At 53.3% G+C, this 19,220-nt stretch overlaps 1 protein-coding gene across 1 annotated transcript; it reads right to left on the bottom strand.

Annotated features, from left to right (window-relative positions):
- Positions 1-8,174: 8,174 nt before the first annotated feature.
- Positions 8,175-19,141, bottom strand: CHMP6 (charged multivesicular body protein 6). The gene is made up of 8 exons (XM_066234827.1): positions 18,886-19,141; positions 16,122-16,231; positions 15,927-16,014; positions 15,280-15,366; positions 14,349-14,414; positions 14,045-14,125; positions 12,088-12,142; positions 8,175-11,467 (listed from the first exon to the last, which is right to left on the bottom strand). Exons 1-8 carry the CDS (start codon positions 18,946-18,948, stop codon positions 11,412-11,414), a joined length of 606 nt encoding a protein of 201 aa, XP_066090924.1. The 5' UTR covers positions 18,949-19,141; the 3' UTR covers positions 8,175-11,411.
- Between the last annotated feature and the right edge of the window lie 79 nt (positions 19,142-19,220).

Here is a 19,220-nt window from a genome sequence, read left to right as displayed (position 1 = left end):
ACTTCTCCATGTGGCATTGTTAACAGACCAGACTTCTCTAGAGATTCAGTTCCTTCCTTTTAGAACCCCATCAAGGAAGTGATCCCAGAGGTTCATGTGGCCTCCTCTCCTCTCAGATGCTTCTGACCAAAATTCGGCTCCCCAGCTGGACAAGGGACTGCCTGTACCTGGCTCAGCTGCCTTGTCAGCCCACGTCAAGTTCCTGAAACAGCAGGACCCACTATGTGTATGACGAGTCATTCCTCTAAAGAAACCCCACGGTCTAAAGAGGGGGGCATATGTGGCCCTGAGGGCTCCTGGGCAGGTCCTGTGCCCCCGCCCCCTGGTGCTTGGGTAAAGATGCCCTAAGATATGCAGAGTGGATGTAAGACCTGATCTGCTGCCTGCAGACACTGGGAGGGAGCCCAGTCCAGCTGCGTCCTTCGCTGGACTGTGATGCCAGGTGGTGGCCATGGATCAGGGAGCCAGGCTCAGCACCTGCCTGAGGTGTCTAACCACCAGCTTGTAGGTCAGGTGGGTCAGGACATCATGCTGGGGCTTGGGTAGAACTTACCCAGGGCCTCACATCTTAGGGGTGTGGAGGAATGGGCAGATGCACCCGCTGGCAGGGGCCACCTACTCCATCTGTGGGCCACTGCTGAGACTGCAGCTCTGACCCTGGGGTTGCTGCTGTTACCACTGCCTCTGCTCATCACCCCACCCCCCAGCTCTCTGCTCCCTAGGCATCTCTGAGGCTCAGCCCTCCCTCTCCTGTGGTCAGACCCAAGAGGGGATCTAAGACTCAGCGCAAACACCCAGAGGTGGATTAAGGTCGGTTGAGGCCCCAGGCGCAGAAGAAAATATTGGGCTCTTCAAAAACAGGGAAAATAAAAATACATGTTAATCATATTTTAAAATAAATAAAAACATTATGTACTATTAATGTTAAAAGTGCACATATGAAACCAAACTTGGTCTCTTTAGAAAAAAGTGTCAAGTTGGGGTTTTGCGGGGCCCTTCAGAAGTTGGGGCCCAGGGCGCGCACCTGGTGTGCCCACTGTTAAATCCGCCTCTGCTGACACCTGGTCCTCCCTCCTTAGTCTGCCCTCCGACTCTGCACTGCATAGTCCCCAAGATGACACCCATTGGCACACACTGGATTCCCTACAGATGTTTCTAGACACTGGAAACTCCTGTAGGCCTTCTGTCAGTCTGCCCCATCATCCTGAGGCTGCTTATCACGGGAGCCTGTGCTCAAGCCCCTGCCCTGGGCCGCCGGGTCGAAAGGCCTGAAATCAAACTCACTGGTAGAGTGAGTGCTACCTTGTAGCCTGTGGTTTTCATGAGAAGTCTGCAGTCATTCAGCAGGCTGCCTCTGCAGGAAAATTCACTTTCATCTGGCTGCTCTCATGGTTTTGTCTTTGCCTTTTGATGTTTAGCAGTTTAATTATGATGTCTAGGCCTGGTGTTTGAATTTATCCAGTTTGGGGATCGCTGAGCTTCTTGAAGCTTAAGTTTGGTCTTGTTGGTGACCGAATAAATAAACAGGGTATTTTTGCAATCTGGACAGAGCTGCTGGGCCCAGACCCCACCTCATTTGCCTAGTTAACAAAGAACTGCACCTGATTCTCATTTGTCTCACCCGTGTTCTCCGGAGGAGGCTGGAAGCTAGTTTCTTATTAGTGTAAAGTAGATTTGGATGGTATGGTGGGGGTTGTCTTTGAGTTGCCTTGGAAACTTAATTGAATTGCTGATGGACTGCATTTTCTCTATGAATAAAAGTGGATGTGTTTCTGGGAGCGGGGACATTACGGCTAAGGAACAGTAGAGACTGTTTGCCGTGGCGTCCTCCTGAACTCTCATATATATATATATATATATATATATATATATATATATATCTTTAAGTCCCTATTTATCATTTATTTCAATTCCATACTTTTGCCCGTTTGAAGACCCCGTAATAGACTCGTCGTGGCTGGACCGCGACAATGTCTTTTACCAAATTTGGGAAATTTTCAGCCATTATCTCTTCAAGTGTTTTCCTCCTGCTTTCCTCTCTCTCTCTTTTTTTTTCCAGAGTCAGAGAGAGGGACAGACAGGGACAGACAGACAGGAATGGAGAGAGATGAGAAGCATCAATCATTAGTTTTTCATTGCGACACCTTAGTTGTTCATTGATTGCTTTCTCATATGTGCCTTGACTGGTGGGCCTTCAGCAGACAGAATGACCCCTTGCTCGAGCCAGGGACCTTGGGTCCAAGCTGGCAAGCTTTTGCTCAAACCAGATGAGCCCACACTCAAGCTGGTGACCTCAGGGTCTCGAACCTGGGTCCTCTGCATCCCAGTCCGATGCTCTATCCACTGTGCCACCACCTGGTCAGGTTCATCTCTTCTTTCTGGGGCTCCAATAGCTCCGTGTTAGACCTCTGCTGCTACCTGCAGCTCCAGGTTGGGTGAGTGTTGGCTTATCTTCCGGTTCACCCAGTCTGCCTCAGTCTCTTTTCTGCTTCTGGGCCTGCTTAGTCATTTTATACACATCCAGTGTTACACTTTCCAGTTCTGGAATGTTGCATTTTTTCCTTTTATATGGTTTCTGCTCCTCAGCTGAGAAGTTTGAACTGTCCATTTGTTTGAAGTGTGTCTAACTTTACCTTGTGTGGTGTACATACGAAAAACACTTCGGGGTGTTTGTCTGGGGTTCCGGCACTTGGGCCGTCTTGCTGTTGGTGTCTGTTGCTTCTCTTCCCTCTGGATGCTGGTCACATCATCACGATCTTGTACTTTGAGTGGTTTGGGATTGTAAATTTGACACTTTGTGGATTGTGTGGAGTGTCTGCTGTAATCTGAGAAATGGTATTTTTCTGCCCACACAAGTCATTGGGTTGTGGACACAGGCCTGTGAGGTGGCCCCCCAGAACAGGGGTTCCCTCTCAACACAGCCCTTGAAATAGGCGGGGGACCACATCCCCTCTGCAGAGATGCTCCTGACCACTTTAAATCACAGATAAATTCAGACTAACTCCTATTAACTTGAAACTCCTATAGAGAAACTGGCATGGGAAGATTTTTATATTATTTCTGAGAAAAGTGTTTCCTAAGAAATAAGGGGAGTAGGCAAGAATGCAAGGGGATATGACAGTACTAGGACAGTACTGTACTTCAGGACATACTGTTTTAAATTTTATTTATTTTTTACAGAGACAGAGAGTGAGTCAGAGAGAGGGATAGACAGGGACAGACAGACAGGAACGGAGAGATGAGAAGCATCAATCATTAGTTTTTCATTGCGCGTTGCAACACCTTAGTTGTTCATTGACTACTTTCTCATATGTGCCTTGACCGCAGGTCTTCAGCAGACTGAGTAACCCCTTGCTGGAGCCAGTGACCTTGGGTTCAAGCTGGTGAGCTTTTGCTCAAACCAGATGAGCCTGCGCTCAAGCTGGTGACCTTGGGGTCTCGAACCTGGGTCCTCTGCATCCCAGTCCGACGCTCTATCCACTGCGACACCGCCTGGTCAGGCATGGGACATACTGTTTTTAACTTGGCCTCTGAATTCATCAGGAAAATCCACAAAGACAGGCACACAGCACTCCTGCAAATGGCACCAGGGAGTGATGGGGTCCCAGAGGAAGTCCAGAGCTGCCTGCCATCTGCCTGCTGACCAGTGAACACCTGAGAAACACTGACCCCTTGTCTTTCCACATGGACTAGGGTGTCTATTACAGGAGCTGATCAGCACTTAGGAAGCTGGGACACACATGGATGGTTAGACCAGTGTCGGCCCTTACCCCTGGACTTTCTGATTTTTAAGTAGATGATTCTGGATATAATTTCAACTCTTGTGCTGACTCAGGGACAGCACTGTAAATATAAGCCAGGGATGGGGCTGCTGCTTCCAGTGGCGAATGCATTCTACTAACTGAGGGCTCAGCCACTACTTCCGAGTTAATCTACAGTCTGAAGGCAAAGTCCCCCATGCTGCCAGACGAGGTTTTCCTTAAACCCACCTCCTGGCCCTAGGAGTTGACGTGTTTGGTTAGCGTGCTGTCTGGCTGGTCCTGGCTGCAGTGTGGCCATCGTGTCCACGGCGATTCTAGGTAATTCTCTGCGCTCCTTTCTCTCAGCTTTGATTGTATCACGAGAGATGTAGCTCCCTCTGAGCTGAGCCACTGGTCACTTCTTCTTGGGACTATCCACCTGACTGTAAACTCCTACAATCCTGCCATCATCAAGGTCACATTTTATGATCCAATCCATAAATGTAGCATGAAGACAGATAAGTGTGACCTGAAGATGGAGGAGACCAGGCATTATCTGGTCTGTCAACCAACACTGCTCTGCCTAGAAACATGGGAGAAAAGAGAAGAGGGGAGGGGGAGGGAAAGGAAAGGAGTTGAAGTGTTTGTGAAATACTGTGTGTGGACTTTGTCCTTCCTGCTTGTAATATTTTTGGGCTGGGAGAGGAATAGAAACACCTAAGTTGAAGGTATCCACTATGACTCAGCGCTGTGCTGGGGGTTCAGGCCGGAACACTTAGGCAAGGAAGTGAACCAAAAGGCACCAACATTATTTCTACTTGCATATGACATCATCCTGTATATACCACTAAACAAAGGATACACAAATTCATCAAGGTTGCAGGATGCAGAATATGCAAAAATCAATTGTATTTCTATACACTTGCAGTGTATAATAAGAGGTTAAAATTAAGGAAAAAAATTCCATTTAAAATAGTATCAAAAATAATAAAATACTTAGTAATAAGTTTAGCAAAAGACGTACAAACTTAAACTCTGAAAACTACAAAACTTTGTTAGGGCCCTGGCCGGTTGGCTCAGTGGTAGAGCATCAGCCTGGCATGCAGGAGTCCTGGGTTCGATTCCCGGCCAGGGCACACAGGAGAAGCGCCCATCTGCTTCTCCACCCCTCCCCCTCTCCCTCCTCTGTCTCTTTCTTCCTCTCCCGTAGCCAAGGCTCCATTGGAGCAAAGTTGGCCCAGGCACTGAGGATGGTTCCATGGCTTCTGCCTCAGGTGCTAGAATGGCTCTGGTCACAACAAAGCGATGCCCCAGATGGGCAGAGCGTTGCCCCCTGGTGGGCATGCCGGGTGGATCCCGGTTGGGCGCATGCGGGAGTCTGTCTGACTGCCTCCCCGTTTCCAACTTCAGAAAAATACAAAAAAAACCCACAAAAAACTTTGTAGAAGAAATTAAAGAAGACCTGGACAAAGGAAGAGATAGATGCCTGTGTTCATGGGTTGTGAGACCTAACATTTCAAGACGGCACATCCCCCAGATTGGTGCACAAGCCAGGACGCAGCACACATTTCCTAGGGCCTCATCTGGCTTCACTTTGGAAACTAACAAGCTGGTCCTGAGATTCATAGGGAAATTCGGGGACTCTTGAAAAAGAACAAAGAGGACTCACACTTCCTAATTTCAAAGCTTCCTACACAGCTACAGGATATACGTCTAGATAAATTTAGGGACAGAGTTGAGTTGGAAATAAACCCTCACACACAATCACCTGGTTTTCAGTTAAGGTGCCAAAGTTTTTATGGGGGAAATAACTATCTTTGCAACAGACAGTGTGGGGACAATTGGATGTCCACATGCGAGAGAATAATGTTAGACTCCCAGGGTCACAGCATGTACAAACATTAACCTGAAGCCTGACTGGTGGTGGTGCAGTGGATAAAGCATTGACCTGGAACACTGAGGTCACTGGTTCGAAATTCTGGGCTTGCCTGATCAAGGTGCATATGGGAGTTGATGTTTCCTGCCCCTCCCCCCCTTTTCTCTCCCTTCTCTAAATAAATAAATAAATAAATAAATAAAAATAAAAAAATTTACCTGAAATGGTTCACAGACCCAAATGTAAGAGCTAAAGTTATAAAAATCTTTTTTTCCCTTTTTTTACAGAGACAGAGAGTGAGTCAGAGAAAGGGACAAGAATGGAGAGATGAGAAGCATCAATCATTAGTTTTTCATTTCGACACCTTCGTTGTTCATTGATTGCTTTCTCATATGTGCCTTGACCACAGGCCTTCAGCAGACCGAGTAACCCCATGCTCGAGCCAGCAACCTTGGGTCCAAGCTGGTGAGCTTTTGCTCAAACCAGATGAGCCCGTGCTCAAGCTGGTGATCTCGGGGTCTCGAACCTGGGTCCTACGCATTCTAGTCCGACGCTCTATTCACTGCGCCACCGCCTGGTCAGGCAAAAGTTATAAAAATCTTAAAGGAAAATACAGAACTTAATCTTTGTGACCCTGGATCAGGTGTTGATTTCTTAGACATACCAAAAGGAAAAAAGCTGGACTTCTTCAAAGTTAAAAACACTGATCCCTCAAAGATCATCAAAGAAGTGGAAAGACCACAGAAGGGGAAAAATTTTTTCAAATCTTCTGATTTTAGTATCCAGAATATATAAAGAGCTCTTAAAACTCAATAATAAAATGATAACTAACCCAACTTAAAAATGAGCCAAAAATCTGAACATTATTTGGAAGACACACAAATGGCTGATAAGCACATGACTTTTCATTGGTCATTCCGGAAATGCGTGAGGCCACAGTGCAGTACCTCTTCACTCCCACTGGGTGGGCAGTCATGTCAAAGCACAGCTCAGCCCTGGCCGGTTGGCTCAGCGGTAGAGCGTCGGCCTAGCGTGCGGAGGACCCGGGTTCGATTCCCGGCCAGGGCACACAGGAGAAGCGCCCATTTGCTTCTCCACCCCTCCGCCGCGCTTTCCTCTCTGTCTCTCTCTTCCCCTCCCGCAGCCAAGGCTCCATTGGAGCAGAGATGGCCCGGGCGCTGGGGATGGCTCTGTGGCCTCTGCCTCAGGCGCTAGAGTGGCTCTGGTCGCAACATGGCGACGCCCAGGATGGGCAGAGCATCGCCCCCTGGTGGGCAGAGCGTCGCCCCTGGTGGGCGTGCCGGGTGGATCCCGGTCGGGCGCATGCGGGAGTCTGTCTGACTGTCTCTCCCTGTTTCCAGCTTCAGAAAAATGAAAAAAAAAAAAAAAAAAAAAAAAAAAAAAAAGCACAGCTCACTGTAGGCTGGGACATGAAGAATGTGGAGCCTCATGTGGCAGTGGGAAGGTGACATGGTACAGCTGTTTGCAAAGGGCCAGAGAGTCTTCCCATGATCCAGTGAGGCCACTGCTGGGCATACTGCAGGAGAATGGAGACCTCCTGCTGTTACAGAAGCATTATTCACAATCACCACAAAGGGGAAACCACATCAATGTCCCTCGGGTGACGAGCAGGTAGATGAAGGGTCCATCCGTGCAGTAGGGTGCAGTGCTGATGCTTGCTACACGAACTGGCCTGACATCACAAAGATGTGATCCACTTCATGAAGTGTCCAGACTGGGCAAACCCAGAGACAGGAAGCAGCTAGTGGCTGCCCAAGGGTGGGGAAGGGGCATAGGCTTGCTCAGTGGTGATAGAGGTCCAGCCCTGTGCCTACACCAGTGGTTCTCAAACTTTCTGAAGTCGGGGCACATTTAAAATCTTACAAATAATTGTAGGTGCACTATATACAAATATCTGAGAAATGTTATAATAATTAAGTCAAATATTAAAAAAATATAAAGTTCAAGTGTGCTTTTATGATAATTAAATGAAATAAATACAAAATTAAATTTATTCTGACATTAAAAATATTTTTGTTACATTTTTTGTTATGCTTTTACAATTCATAAAAAAGGGTTAAAAAATTAAAAAATGACAAAAGTTATCTTTTTATATATATATATAGACACACACATTCTTAGTAAGATTTAGTAAATTCGGCAGGTCCCAGCACGAATGTTTTTTCATTCTTGTGTTTATGAGAAACATGACCCTGATGTGTCCTAGCGATTTCTTCAATGTTTGGGCATATGTTTGAAAGGCAAATTCATTTCCTCATCAATACATTGAAGAATTCCTCTCTTTTTACTCTTAATTGTGTTGAGTGCAGAAAACCTGACACCAAACAAAGGATAGAAGAAACTTGCCTCCAGTCTTTCTGGGGAACATGGGGGGTAGTGTATACAATCCAGCACCACAGCTTAACAGCCTTTTGCAACCTAATCAGGCAAGTGAGGTGGGGGGTTGGGCAGACTGTCAGCTTACAGCCAATTCCCCACATCTCTGTCCCCCAGAAATCTAAGCTCCAAAAACTCTTGTTGGTTTTTTGGTCCCCAACAGGCACATATTTCTCTAGAATACCACATGGCGCACCTGGAAATCTTCTAAGGCGCACACTTCGAGAACCACTGGCCTACACTAACAGTGACTGCTCAGTTTTCGGTGACACTGTAATAAAAAGGACGTTTCCCAGTGCAGTGCCCATGAGCTCTGCACTTACTGTGTCATCCCAGAGCTCCTGCTTCAGCATCACTCCAAGAGCCAGATCAGAGGCAGCACTGCTCATGCCCCATAATCGCTTCCCTAGACAAGCTTGCCCTTCCCACTGGCACAGGCTGGAGAGAACAGGCAGAGAGGGGGCCCTGGGGACACCAAATCCCCAATGTGAGACCTCATCCATGTAAGGACACCAGAGAGGGGTGGGTTGTCTCTGGGGCCATACAAGATAGGGGTGGTGGGAGGGAGACACATTGCTAGGAAGACAGGTCTGGCATGTTCCCATTTCTTCACTGAGATCCCCCAACACGGGGCTGGAAGGATGCTGGGCTCAGACAGGGCAGGGCCATACCATAGTCATGCAGCTGTCCCTGGCTGAGGGGTGCATGTGTCCACTAGGGAGGCCCAGGCTAGGTGTAGCTGTGAGACCAGCTTCCCCCAGGGCACAGGCTCACCTGCTGACCCACAGCCCCTACCCCATACAGCATTCCCTCCCAAGTCTGGGGTGCAACCAGCAACACAGGTCTAGGCCTCTCCTGGGAAGGGGAAGCCAGCTCCACCAGAAGCCCCAGTGTTGTCATGACAATATCCTCAGAGCTCTGCTTGATGTCATTTCCTCTTCAGGTGGGACAGGGTCAGCAGGAGACCCTACAGAGCAGTGCAGGTGGGTAGGACAGGGCTTAGGGATGTTGTCCCCAAGCCCCCATTGCTGCCATAGGTAGGGCAAGCAGGGGCCCCATCCCAGGTACACACAGATAGGTCCTGGATGCACCAATCCCAACCTGTGCCATGGTGCTACTTCCATCCTGTCCTTTCTGGGTCCTGGTTCTTTGCCTGTGGTCCAATGGCTCCCATGGCTCCCCCTTTAAGCCTCTCCCACCCCAGAGTATGGGCGCTGCTCTAGGTCCTCTCCTCCTCCGAGTCCTCCTCTGCACCATCTCTGCAGTAAATTCTGATGTGTGATCGTTAGGAGTCCTCTGTCCTCAGGATTAGAAGGAAGTGGGTCCGGCTCACAGGCTGGTGTTTTAGGAACAGGGCTCAGTATTCATGAGTCTCATCCTGGCAGGAGGGGCTGAATGCCCCCTCCCCCAACACACAGGGCTGGCAAGCCAGATCATCACCTGGCATAGGGTGAGCAGGAAGGTCATGCTGGGTATCAGCATGGAGCCTCCCTCAGTCCCATCACACACTTTGCATAAGGCTGACTGGCAGGTATGTGAGATCTAATCTGGACAGTAAGAGGCTCAGGTCCCTCCCTCTTCTGGGTGGTTCTAGATCAAGGCCCTTTGCCCAGCGGGGGTCAGCAGGGGCCATGGTGCTGCAGGGAACAGGGTTCTCCACATGCTCACTGAGAGGCTAGCCTGTGCTCTGACACCCCCTGTGCAACGCCCAGAGGCGGAACTGCCATTACTTCTTGAAGGACTAAGAGTCCATCCTGCTGGTGGGGGTCAGGAGTGGTCTGTGCCTCCCCTAAAGCAGGCTATTCACTTCCTTCATATCCTCCCTGAGCCCAGAAGCCGGGCTGCAGAGGGACAGGGCCACAGGACCTGCTCCTCCTCTTAACGGAGAACCACCCATGAGTCCTGGGAAGAAGGCAGCATGTTACAAAACACAAAGGCGGCCCAGCAGCCAGACTGGCACTGTCCATGCCAGGTTCCTGAAAAATGCCAGGGAAGCTGGCAGTACCCCCTGCTGGAGGAGACATGTGCTGCACCTGCTGAGGGTCCCTTCACACACAGCAAGACGCACCTGAAAACCTACTGTGTCCACCTTATTTCCAAGAATCCCAACCCTGGCACACCCACCAGAAGCCCCCTTTAGGTGGGACACACTGTTCTCTCCTTGCCATCATCCACGTGCCTTCTGTGGCATCTGGCTTCCTGCCAGGCCAGGACTCCAAACCAACTACCCATCCTCCCTCACCATGGGAGTCACAAAATCTCTTGAAGAACGAGAGGCTACCAATGTTACTTTTAAGGGAGGTGGGGCCAGAGCACCACCCTGTACCTAGCTGGGGGCAGCTGCGCAGAGGTGACTACCCGGGAGCCTTGGCCTGTCCTCTGCCCATGGCCGGCATGAGAACCTCCATCTGCTCCAGTCCCTAGACCTGCTGCGGCGCTGTCCAGACAGGTGCCTTATAGTGAGTGCCCCACGAGGCTCAAGGGACACCCAGGAGGGGTGCCTCTAACCCACCTTGGTGCTTCCAGACCCCAGTCCACAAGGCAGCAGGGATGTGGGGTCGGCTTTAATGGGGGCTGATCTGCTTAGAGGGCTGAGAAGTTTTCTTTGTGCTCCTATTGGCAGTGAAACCTCAGCGAAACTCAAATTCCAGAATTAACCGTGAGCCAAGGAGGGACTTCCACCTCCATGGCCTGCGCTTTGGGGGGGGGGGGGGGTGACAGCTCAGAGCTGGCAGGCTGGCAGGTCCTGGGTCTCTGACAGTTCACAAGCCCCAGCCACAGGGAGTCCCATTAACAAATAAGTCCCATCAGCATGTCTGGGAACCACAGCAGGACCTGCTGGCTGTCCTGTATGGTTCTTTCTCAGCAGGACCCCTAAGTGATGGGTGGTCAGGGCTCTTGGAGTCGTGAATCAAGCAGGGACACGCTCCTCATGACCCTTACCCGTGAATCCACATGGCAACAGGGTGTGCAGGGAAGCCTGGCCAAGGTAGGCGCCTCTTAACCAAAGCCCCTGCCAATGAATGGGAATAGCAAGAAGTGAAAGGGAAGGGCGGGGCTCAGTCTAATGCTCCTTCTAACAGAAAAGAGCAACCTGCGAAGGGCCAGAAATGTGACCAGCACCAGGCATGTTGGGCTAGTCATGGTCCTGTGGGAACCACGGCCTCAGAAGCTGAGTTTGGCTGGAGAGTTTGAATGTTGCCATTTAATCCAGAAACGGGAGCAAGGCAGCAAGCCTGACCCGGGGAAGGCTCCACGGGTCATCCTGACAGCAGACCTGCGTGCGTTGTACCATCAGCACTGGTCTCCTGGGAGTGGGGACGGCTGGCCACACACCCAACTCTCCATGGGCCCCAGTCCCTGGGCAGTCCCTGCCAGTCCCGCACGAGGAGGCCAAGTTAGGAGGTTGCCACCAGCTCCGCCTGCCTGGGTGTGGCCTTGACGGGGACTTTCTCTGTAGAGGAAACAAAGAGATGCTTGTCGTGTAGAGAAGACTCCACAGGCGGAAACTTTCGGAGGACAGGAGGTGGCAAGGAGCCAGGTCCCAGGGCTTCGAGCTCTGGGAAGAGCCTGTGCAGCAACTGGGGACGGTGGATTAAAAACATGTGGTGGGACTGACAATCAGAGCAGGCCCAGGCACTGGGATGGGGAACTCAGGATGGGGCAGTGGGCAGCTTTCCCACACTCTGGAGAGGAGCTCCCAGGAGCAGTGGAGGAGCAGAAAGAAAGGAGGAATTTTAACAGATGAGCCAGGGCCAAGGAGAGCATTTCTGAAGGTGTGTTAGAGATGGTGCCATGGGACGGCTGTCTCAAGGGTGGAACATTTCGAAAACACTGGCCCAGAGGAGCCTACACAGGTAATCCAGCTTTCCCTCGGCTCCTACCTTCGGGACACACCTCTCCCAACAGGGGTCAGCTCTTCCAAGCTTACCGAACCCAGGGTAAGGCCCAGTGCTCTGCCTTGTGGGGCCAGCAGCTCACCCATCGAGTTGGGGAGCAGGCAGGACCCTGCAGCCAGGGCACTTTGCTTTTTTCTAGAACTCACGGTTTCCCGAAGGGCAGAACAGGGAGTACCTGTTTTCTTATCTGGAAGGGGCTCTGACGGAACCTCTGGGAGCTCGATTTGTTCCTGCAGGAGATGGAAAGGGCTGTGAGACACTCCCAGAGAGGAATGGCTCCCGTCTACTCAGCGCCTTTGGCTGGATTTAGAATGTGCAAGAACCTCCCGCTGCAAAGCCCGAGTGCGCCCTCCTCAGCATCCAGCACGGCTGAGGCAAGGGAAGGGTGGCTTCCCCTGATGTTGGGCCCTGAGAGGCTTCCTGACACCTGGTTTGGAGTAGGGAACAAGCAGGGGACAGGTGACACAGACTGGAGCACAGCGAGAGGAGGCACATTAGGGCAGAGATGGGAGAAAACGCAAACCTCAGGGCCTGGACATGACAAACCTTCAGGGTCTCCAGGGCTAACATGTGCACACCCTATGCATGACAGAGTAACTGGACATATGGGGAGAGAACATGTGCCTGATCAGAGCCATATTCCGGTCCACTATGGAGGAAGGGGCCGAGAGGACTAGGAGAGTCAGCACTCCACTCTGCCCAGGCACACCTGGTTACCAGGCCATAACTACATGCAACACTCATGGGCGCACAGCCCCCAAACCATTCTTTCCAGGTCAACAAGGGGACGGGGAAAATGCTGTGGCACAAATGCTCATTTCAGGGAGACAACCAGCCTGTTACTAAAGTAAAACCCGATGCAGGAGCTCGCCCGAGGCTAGCCATAGGCACCTGGAGAGTTCCTTCACCTGAGTACGCTCAGTCCTGGGGTCTCCCAGGGGGGTCGCAACACCCCAGTGACTGCGCTCGGTCCCGGGGGCTTCCATCCATCACCCCAGTGACTGCGCTCGGTCTCGGGGCCTTCCATCCATCACCCCAGTGACTGCGCTCGGTCCCGGGGCCCTTCCATCCATCACCCCAGTGACTGCGCTCGGTCCTGGGGCCCTTCCATCCATCACCCCAGTGACTGCACTCGGTCCCGGGGGCCTTCCATCCATCACCCCAGTGACTGCGCTCGGTCCCGGGGCCCTTCCATCCATCACCCCAGTGACTGCACTCGGTCCCGGGGGCCTTCCATCCATCACCCCAGTGACTGCACTCGGTCCCGGGGCCCTTCCATCCATCACCCCAGTGACTGCGCTCGGTCCCGGGGGCTTCCATCCCATCACCCCAGTGACTGCGCTCGGTCCCGGGGGCTTCCATCCATCACCCCAGTGACTGCGCTCGGTCCCGGGGGCTTCCATCCATCACCCCAGTGACTGCGCTCGGTCCCGGGGCCTTCCATCCCATCACCCCAGTGACTGCGCTCGGTCCCGGGGGCCCTTCCATCCCATCACCCCAGTGACTGCGCTCGGTCCCGGGGGCCTTCCATCCATCACCCCAGTGACTGCGCTCGGTCCCGGGGGCCTTCCATCCATCACCCCAGTGACTGCGCTCGGTCCCGGGGGCTTCCATCCCATCACCCCAGTGACTGCGCTCGGTCCCGGGGGCTTCCATCCATCACCCCAGTGACTGCGCTCGGTCCCGGGGGCTTCCATCCCATCACCCCAGTGACTGCGCTCGGTCCCGGGGGCTTCCATCCCATCACCCCAGTGACTGCGCTCGGTCCCGGGGGCTTCCATCCCATCACCCCAGTGACTGCGCTCGGTCCCGGGGGCTTCCATCCATCACCCCAGTGACTGCGCTCGGTCCTGGGGGCTTCCATCCATCACCCCAGTGACTGCGCTCGGTCCTGGGGGCTTCCATCCCATCACCCCAGTGACTGCGCTTGGTCCCGGGGGCTTCCATCCATCACCCCAGTGACTGCGCTCGGTCCCGGGGGCTTCCATCCCATCACCCCAGTGACTGCGCTCGGTCCTGGGGGCTTCCATCCCATCACCCCAGTGACTGCACTCGGTCCCGGGGGCTTTCCATCCATCACCCCAGTGACTGTGCTCAGTCCCGGGGGCCTTCCATTCCATGAGTCCCCTCACCTGAGTGATTGTGTTCAGCTCCTCCTGGATGGCATCTTCATCCTCTTGAGTGAAGCTTCCTGCTAACAGCTCATCTATTTGCTGCAACAGGGGAGTTGAGGTGAAGCATGTGGCTGGGCTATGGCAGGCAGGGGGAAAGCAACCCCTTATAGAGGAGGGAGGCAGGACTGTACTCAAGGTCCATTACTTAAGAAGAGGTGGCCACAACAAGGCAGAGGTAAGGGCAGCCCCTTGGCATTTACCAAGCTGGCAACTTATTTGCTGGCTAGTGAAAGATGGGCTCCAAAGGCATGGCAACACCTACCCGCTGGTACTCCACGGCCTCCTGCGTCTCGTCCAGTATCCGCTCCACTTCCTCTATGGACATCACCTAAAGAGGACCCACGGGACATTCTTCAGTGTTGTCAGGAGGCCTTTACAAGAACCCTCAGTGTGGAGGCTACCTGGCCTGTCAGGACAGAGGCCTCTCCTTCTATTCCCATTCAGATGCAGCCAAGCCAAGCAGGACAGGACACATTAGTGTGATTTCTGTCCCCACTGGGCTTGGCCACAGAGGCCGCGGACATCTGACCAGTCTTTCCAGAAGCTCAGCTGCCCTCAAGCTCCACCTGGCCCTTCTCAACAGACCTTCTGGCACCCTCATCAACCCTAGCAGTTTCAGGTAAAAATAAAAAGTATAAAAAACTTTCTCTGGGCAGTGACTTGATTTCTTCCAGGAGGCAAGCTCAAAGCAGCAACTTTGTTCAACTTGACAATGCCACATGCGCCACTCAGAAAAGCAGAACTGGGGCTCCCCAGCCCGTCCCACCCACCATCCATTCACCAGGAGGGAGGGTGGGGCTGGCAGCCACTCAGGGCCTCACCCTTCTTTTACCAGCAACCTCCATGCTGCTCTGAGTAGAGGCTGTATCCACCTCCTTCAGGAAGCCCTCCCAGTTAGTTTACCAAACTCCTCCTTCACCCCACTGTAATCAGACTTTCCCTCTGGTCATGTTAGCATCTGTGGACCTACTTTAATTTTTGCCCATCAGCCTGTTCTCAGGTCAACCTCTGAGTCTCCCTGTCCTGCTAGATTGGAATCCTCTCCCAGCAGTGTGGGTTTTTCACACCTCCCATCAAGCACAAACACCTTCTGGCAGAAAGCCTGAGTGCAGGTGTGGCCTAGGGTACTATGTGGGGCAAGACCCCCTGTTCCACTGACCCCTCCTCTCTGCTCCAGCCCCCTGGGGACCTACCTGGTGCATTTTATTCAAGCACTCATTTCCAATCTTCAGCCCTTCCATCACCTTCATTTCGATCTGGGTGAACTCCAGGCTCTGGACCTGAAGAGGAGACCAGCCCAGACCTGTGAGGTCAGGGGACTGCCTCTGCCTCTTTAAACTCAGGATGTGATTTAGGACAATATTGTTATCGAGGAAGCACTTCTCCCTGTGGGCAGACTGTCCAGTACTTCCCTCCTCTCGTCCTTTCCTGCCCTCACCACTCCTGGGGCTGCAGCAGGGCTGAGAGGGCCCAGGAGGGGTTACCAATTGCTTATTGCAGCTCTGGTTAGCAAAAGGGCAGGACACGTTGTTCAATACTAAATGCCAGGGATGCCCCAGAAGTCTCCTGCTGATTCCCAACACCTCCAGTCACTGGGACAGATTCCTGGCCCATCTGCACCACCTGAAGTGGCCCAGCCCCCCAAACCACCATCCTGCGAGAGCCAACCTTTCTCCCTTCCCTTAAGACCATCAGGTTCCCACCAAAAACCCTTCTCCACCTCTAGGCCTGGCCTGTTTCTGAGCCTTGGACTGAGATCCAAGAAAGGAAAGAGCTGTTTCAGTCCCTGAAGGGGACTCCCTGCAGCTGATTGTTCCCTCAGGGCAACCCCCAGACCCACCATGGTCTCCAGGCTGGTGATCTGGTTCTCTGTCTTGTACAGCAGCTGCTCCTGGTATCGTTTCTTCTTCAGCAGCAGCTTGGCCCGCCTGCAGAGGGAACCCAGCAGTGCCCCAGAGCCTGCCCCTTGGCCCTCACCAGCCTCCAGGCCCATCCTAGCCCCTCCCACCCAGCAGCCTGGCCTGGGAGCACTCACTCCTTCCTGCCGTCCCGCAGGAGCCGCCGGGCCACCTCTCGCTCACGCTCCAGCTGCTGCATGACCCTCTTCTGGTACTGCTTCAGCTTGTCCCGCTGCTGCTTCAGTTGCTGCCGAGAGCGAGTCTCATGTTAACAATGGGCCAACACTCACCAAGTGGCAGGAGTCTCAGCCAGGCTGCCCTAACCACCACCACTGGAAGTGCACCTTCTGCCTCCCAGGGGACCCTAGGCAGTGTCCAGAGACATTCCTGGCTGTCATAACTGGGGGGTGGCCCAGGCACCCAGTGAGGAGGCCAGTGATGCTGCCCAGCATCCTGTGATGCATAAGGGGTCCACACCAGAGTTGGCCAGCCTTGTCCCCACTGCTGCTCTGAAAGCCACCACCGCGCAGCACTGTGTGCCATCTGTGAGGAGAGTGGATGCTTTAGGGTCAGGCGAGGATGTGCTGCAGGGCCTTGAAGGTTTAGACAGTGACCTATCCACCCTGGCAGCAGCCTGTCTTCTGGCTTCACTCCTCTGTGGGCATTTTCTTTTCTTTTTTTTTTTAGTTGGGTCAATTTTTTTTTTAATATTTATTTATTTATTTATTTATTTATTTATTACAGAGACAGAGTGAGTCAGAGAGAGGGATAGGGACAGACAGGAACAGAGAGAGATGAGAAGCATCAATCATTAGCTTCCCATGCGCGTTGCGACACCTTAGTTGTTCATTGATTGCCTTCTCATATGTGCCTTGACCGCGGGCCTTCAGCAGACCGAGAACCCCTTGCTGGAGCCAGCAACCTTGAGTTCAAGCTGGTGGGCTTTTGCTCAAACCAGATGAGCCCGCGCTCAAGCTGGCAACCTTGGGGTCTCGAACCTGGGTCCTCTGCATCCCAGTCCGACGCTCTATCCACTGTGCCACCACCTGGTCAGGCTGTGGGCATTTTCTTTTTTTTTCTTTTTATTTATTCATTTTAGAGAGGAGAGGGATAGACAGAGAGAGAGAAGGGGGGAGGAGCTGGAAGCATCAACTCCCGTATGTGCCTTGAGCGGGCAAGCCCAGGGTTTCGAACCGGCAACCTCAGCATTTCCAAGTCGACGCTTTATCCACTGCGCCACCACAGGTCAGGCGGGCATTTTCTTATTGTGTGTTTAGCTTCCCTCCTTCACTTGTCATGTTTCTGGGTGGACAACAGACAGCTCATTCAGGTGGGGTTTGTGTGGCCTTGCTGAGCACCTTGGACCCCTGCACATTGTCCGAGAGGATGCAGGATTACTTGTGCCCTTGAGTTAGTCCTTCCCTGTTTCAGGCATGCACGTTTCTTCCCAATGCCATTGCTTCAGGTAACACTGTGAGGAGCACCTGCAGGCATTGGCACTTGCCCTTGCAGGATTCTGTCCTTAGGAGTGTCATGCTCAGCGAGTTAGTCAAGGGGGTGGAGGTCTTTAAAGTTCAGCATGGTGAGAAATGACCTACTAGTGTGGACACCCTCAGCTTTCCTGCAGGGGTGGGTGCACAGCTCCATCTACCTCAGCGGTTCTCAACCTGTGGGTCACAACCCCGGCCGGCTTTCCTGATGGCTTTAGGCGACCCCCGCCGGGGTCGCGACCCACAGGTTGAGAACCGCTGCTTTCCTGGCCTACAGGCCCTGGGACTCACTATAATGAAAACTGCCTGATCTCCCTAGCTCTGGCTGCCTTTCACCCCCAGGACACTGGGCACCAACCCTGCCCCCGGGCCACTGTCCATGCTGGTAGTGTAGCCAAAGAGGAGCAGGTGTGGCCAGAATGCCAACTTTGTAAAATAAGGGGTCTCAGCAGAGGGTCACAGGACAAGCCATGGGCCTTGAGGTTTCTCAGCTAGCTTTTCCTCCTAGGAATATATCGGGTAATAATTTGCAAATTGTGGGCACATGACACGGTCCCTGTCGGGACCTCAACCAGGTAGATACTGGGCAAGTAAAAATCTCCTACAAGAGAAGCTCAAAAGCAGGTCCTTAAAGAGAGGAGCGACTGACCTTGGGGGCTCTATGCTCTGCCCGAAAGAGAAAGGTGGAGGCCTGCACACCTGTGGGCAGGGCTGGGCACCTCGTGGGCGGGGCAAGGTCTTGCTGTCCTTCAGGACCCTGACCACCGCCTCCGCAGTGCTTAGCGCCCCGTTCCCGTTAGTTCCCAATGCAGTGCCGGATTCTCTAGTGACAACCAGGTCCTGGTCACAGCTGCTTCCGGGAAACTTCAGTTAAGAACCTTTTATAAGTTATAGTTTCAGCACCCAATGTGAAAAATTCTCTGTTATTTGAATTCATTTGTCTCTGAGTACACCCCCCCCCCCACTTTTGTGGCAGAACATTTACCAAAGAGAACTGCTCCCGCTTTGGACGGTCCCCTCCTGCCACGTTTTCTCGTCACAGGAAGGGATCGTCAGGACACAGCACTCCAACTACAGCGCTCGGAAGAGGGGACCGCAGCATCATCACCATGGCGACGGGCTGCCCCGCCCGGCCCAGAAACAGGCCAGGCGGTGGCAGACGGGTCCCCAAACACCCGCTTACTGCCCAGCGCCGAGGGACGACCCGGTCCCCGCAGACGGAGTGACGCCACGCGGCTGCGACTATGCGAGCCCTGGTCGTCCCCGGCCGTTCGGGCCGGTCTTGTCCTCCCTAAGTCCCGGCTCGCAGCAGAGAGGCCGCCCCGCCGCCGCCCACCGCGGCCGCCCGCGGACCGGCTCCCGCAGGCTCGCGCACGGACACCGCAACCTTCCAGCCTAGGCCCGCCCTCACCAGAATGGCCTTGTCCTGCTCCGTGACGCGGCTCTGTTTCTTGCGCCCGAAAAGGTTACCCATGGCGCCCGCCCACCCGCCGAGCTCCGTTGCGCCGTCGCTCCGCGGACGCTGTTGCAGTCCCGCCCCTGACGGCGGCCGCGCGAGGCCAGGCTACGCAGACCGCGAACCGCAAGGGGGCCCCGTTCGACACAGCGCCCCTGCGGCCTGCACGGAGAAATAAACCGGGGCAGGGCCCTGGATGTTCTAGATGGCGGGCTCCACGTGCATTTCCAGAATGTCTCCAGCCGTGCGCGGCGCGCGCGCCCGCACACGCACACGCACACGCACACACA

This window comes from Saccopteryx bilineata, chromosome 6 (genome assembly GCF_036850765.1).
Source record: "Saccopteryx bilineata isolate mSacBil1 chromosome 6, mSacBil1_pri_phased_curated, whole genome shotgun sequence".
Taxonomy (NCBI): domain Eukaryota; kingdom Metazoa; phylum Chordata; class Mammalia; order Chiroptera; family Emballonuridae; genus Saccopteryx; species Saccopteryx bilineata.
This window is presented reverse-complemented; position numbering and strand designations above follow the sequence as displayed.